The sequence below is a fragment of the Gastrolobium bilobum genome, unplaced genomic scaffold (assembly GCF_033153095.1).
Source record: "Gastrolobium bilobum isolate Gb01-03AN ecotype WA unplaced genomic scaffold, APGP_CSIRO_Gbil_v1 utg182931, whole genome shotgun sequence".
Taxonomy (NCBI): domain Eukaryota; kingdom Viridiplantae; phylum Streptophyta; class Magnoliopsida; order Fabales; family Fabaceae; genus Gastrolobium; species Gastrolobium bilobum.
Window position 1 is genome coordinate 66,877 of NW_026899598.1, and position 3,292 is coordinate 70,168.

General features: G+C 39.1%; 1 protein-coding gene across 1 annotated transcript; it reads left to right on the top strand.

Annotated features, from left to right (window-relative positions):
* Positions 1 to 1,744: 1,744 nt before the first annotated feature.
* On the top strand, positions 1,745 to 2,980 carry LOC133291834 (zinc finger protein GIS3-like). Its single transcript, XM_061490163.1, has one exon. It carries the CDS (start codon positions 2,093 to 2,095, stop codon positions 2,903 to 2,905), a length of 813 nt encoding a protein of 270 aa, XP_061346147.1. The 5' UTR covers positions 1,745 to 2,092; the 3' UTR covers positions 2,906 to 2,980.
* Positions 2,981 to 3,292: the final 312 nt, after the last annotated feature.

The following is a 3,292-nucleotide window of genomic DNA, read 5'->3' on the forward strand; positions in this document are numbered from 1 at the left end:
CTTGCTCATACAGTTTCGAGCAATGATATTCAAAGAGGGAGATCTCTTTGTTTAGATGTTGGATTGTCCTAAAATTTGGTCAGTGTGTTCTTCTCTTGTAATACTTCAATATGACCATTCTGATTTTTAAGTTGAATCCTCTGGTGTTATATATAAATTTTGGAAAATAACTGGTTCACATTAAAAAAACATCTCATCTTCACTTTAAAGTCCCACATTGGATGACCCCTGCTCCTCCTTCTCCATTTCCTTCTATATAAGAACCCGCACTAACACCCACCAACACTTGAATCTGAATCTGAATCTTTGTGATTTAATTATGAATTTCTAAGTCAATTCTTGAATATGTTTTTTATGTTTCGATAGATATTTCTTGAATATGTGAAATGTAATAATTTTAAATTGTGGCATGCAAGTTTATTAAATTATTATTTAAAAAATGAATTATCAATTAACTTTTGAATCTGAATAATAATTATCCATTAGAGGCGGTTACACATTATTTAGAGGTAGTTAAAACAACCGCTTAAATTGTCGTGGGAGGCGGTTATTCCATTGGTTCATGAAAACCGCCCTAGATTGCCTTGGTAGGGTGGTAAAACTAACGGTTCATTAACTGTGCCTTGGGACGGTGGTAACACTGACAGTTCATTAACTGTCCACTGAAACAATTAGAGGTGGTTTGATCTTCCTCAATATGCTAATACAATCATCTCCCAATGTTAGTTTTCTTATAGTGAAATATTAAATTATTAATATAATCTCACCTAATAATTTAAGCTTTTAGGTTGAATTAATTTTTTAATAGATATGTTAAAAATGACTTGGTCTGAAATGAGCTGAGGTTTGAGATGAGTTAGATTCTTGCTTTAGCCAATGTTTATCAGTTGATCAATCAATATGGTAAGCTTCTGATTAGCCATTTAACGCTAAGTTCAAATGCATGAAAAGAGTGAAATTAAAGCAATTGCCACACAAATATCCAGCTGTACTTTTCTAACCTGTTTTGAAATTATTAGGCACTGCTTATTAGACAATTAAGTCAACATTAAACATGTACGAATGTAGATATTTTTTTACATAGTATAGTAACATCACGCAGCTTTAATATTAAATAGAATATTTATAGTACGCAGCATAGCTTAAAATTTCTCCTAACTTAAATTCATACAAAGGGACTCCAATGACTCTCTCTCTCTCTGCTTGTGTGTTAGACATTCAAATTATTAAAGTGTCTCTTGATGGGTTGGGAAGATAAACGTAGGAATGGGTCCAACTGAATATTAAACTTCGAATGAGTTAGTCTGCCAATTTAATGGCTTTGATGCTGCTATATACGTATACAACTCACCAAATCAACAAGTTGATTGGTTGAGACTATGAGTTGCCCTTCAAACTAGCTATCTTTTATATTCTTTTCTTTTTTTTTGGTACATATCTTTTATATTCTTGGTGCGTCATACATAATGCATAGTTTATGCTTTATAGTGCCTCGTACATACACGAGGGAGAAGTGTGTGAAGCTGAAATTAAAAGAGAATGATATATGGCTCTGATCCAAAGCCAATCATTTTGTACAAGACTTTCAACCCGTGCCATACTCCCATCACATGTATCGCATCTACGTCCTGATTCCATTACCCTTTGATTTATTGCTTAATAAAGATGGGCGTCTAGTTTCTTTTATCCCAAACTGTTCATAAGTCAAATAATTTAGAGAAAGGGCAATGAAGAAGGCCACCTTTGTAATTTGAACAACCGAGTAAAAAGGCAAAATGGAGATAAAAACTATCAAGAGACAAATTCCAATCCTTTGGGTCCCCTTCTCTATGGGTCCTCTTGGGTCTTGTCCCCTTATTTTCACACACTTTCTTCTCCTTGGGACGTCCGCAAAGACCCTATCTCTCTCTCTCTCTCTCTTCATATCTAAATTTCTACACAATATTTCTTTTGTCAAAATCCTATTGAATACTGAGTATAAATAGACCCTAACACATGCAACAACTCCTTAATATAAACACATTAACTGCCCCTTCTTGTCTCACACTTTCACTACCCCTTCTTCATCAAGCCTTTAATTCAAACCACTCCCATGGACAAACAAATTGACTACAACACTAGAAGAACAAACCCCACTTCCCCAACGCGCCTAAAGCTCTTTGGGTTCAGCGTCCAAGAAGACAACATGGAACACGATGTGATGCATGAAGACGTGGCAGACTCAACCACCAAGGCCACTTCCACTTCCCCTTCTCCTTCTCCATCTGGGTCGCCGGACTCAGGCGGTGGAAGTGGAAGTGGAAGTGGAGGTGGCGCTTGCCCTCCTTCCTCCGGTGACCGGAAATACGAGTGCCAGTACTGTTTCAGAGAGTTCGCAAATTCACAAGCACTTGGTGGGCACCAGAACGCACACAAGAAAGAGCGTCAACAACTCAAGCGTGCCCAGTTACAGGCCACTCGAAACGCCGCCGTTTCGTTCGTGCGAAACCCGATCATCTCCGCCTTCTCCCCTCCGCCTCACCTGCTGGCTCCGCCGGGATCCATGATGGTCCCGGCGGCCGCGCCCTCGTGGGTTTACTTGCCGCCACGTGCCGCGCCTCCTCCCTTCCACGTGTCAGTATCACACGGTTGTGTGTTCCCGTCGGCGAGCAGCAACAGCATGTGTAATAATAGTAATATCACCATAACAGGTGTGAAATCAGCGGGTGCGGGGATGTTTCCTTATGTTGGCGTTGTAGGGGATTCGTCAACCGCATTGTCAACGATGCAGGTACAAGCCCGGGCCCACCATGCTAGTACCAATGGACCCTCTTTGAGTAGGTTCTCTAAAGGAGACGGTGGGCCCAATTTCGATGATGCATTGGGCTTGGACTTGCACCTTAGCCTTGCGCCAGCTGCGCCGTGATCCCTCGGCTCGGCTTGAAAGTGAATGATTGTAGCCGCCTCTAGGTTCAGGCTTGGCTATATATGGCTGCTTCAGCTTCACATGTTGTACATTTTCACATTTATTTTTATTTTTTTTCAAGCAAATGATTTCACATAGTACACCTTGCAACAACTGCTCATTGACCACACGCACTAATTTGCTTTTTTACTTTTCATCATTCAAAATTTGTACATGACCTATCTTCCTTTTATAAGTTCAAATCTTTTTTTTAATTCTTCTTGAATTTTATTCTATAGATAAAAGGATATAATATAGTAGGAAATAGTAGTTATCCTTTTAAAGGATTTAGAATTGTGTCATTTTAATCAAAATTAATAAAAATTATGGTGAGAGAGAGAGAGATAG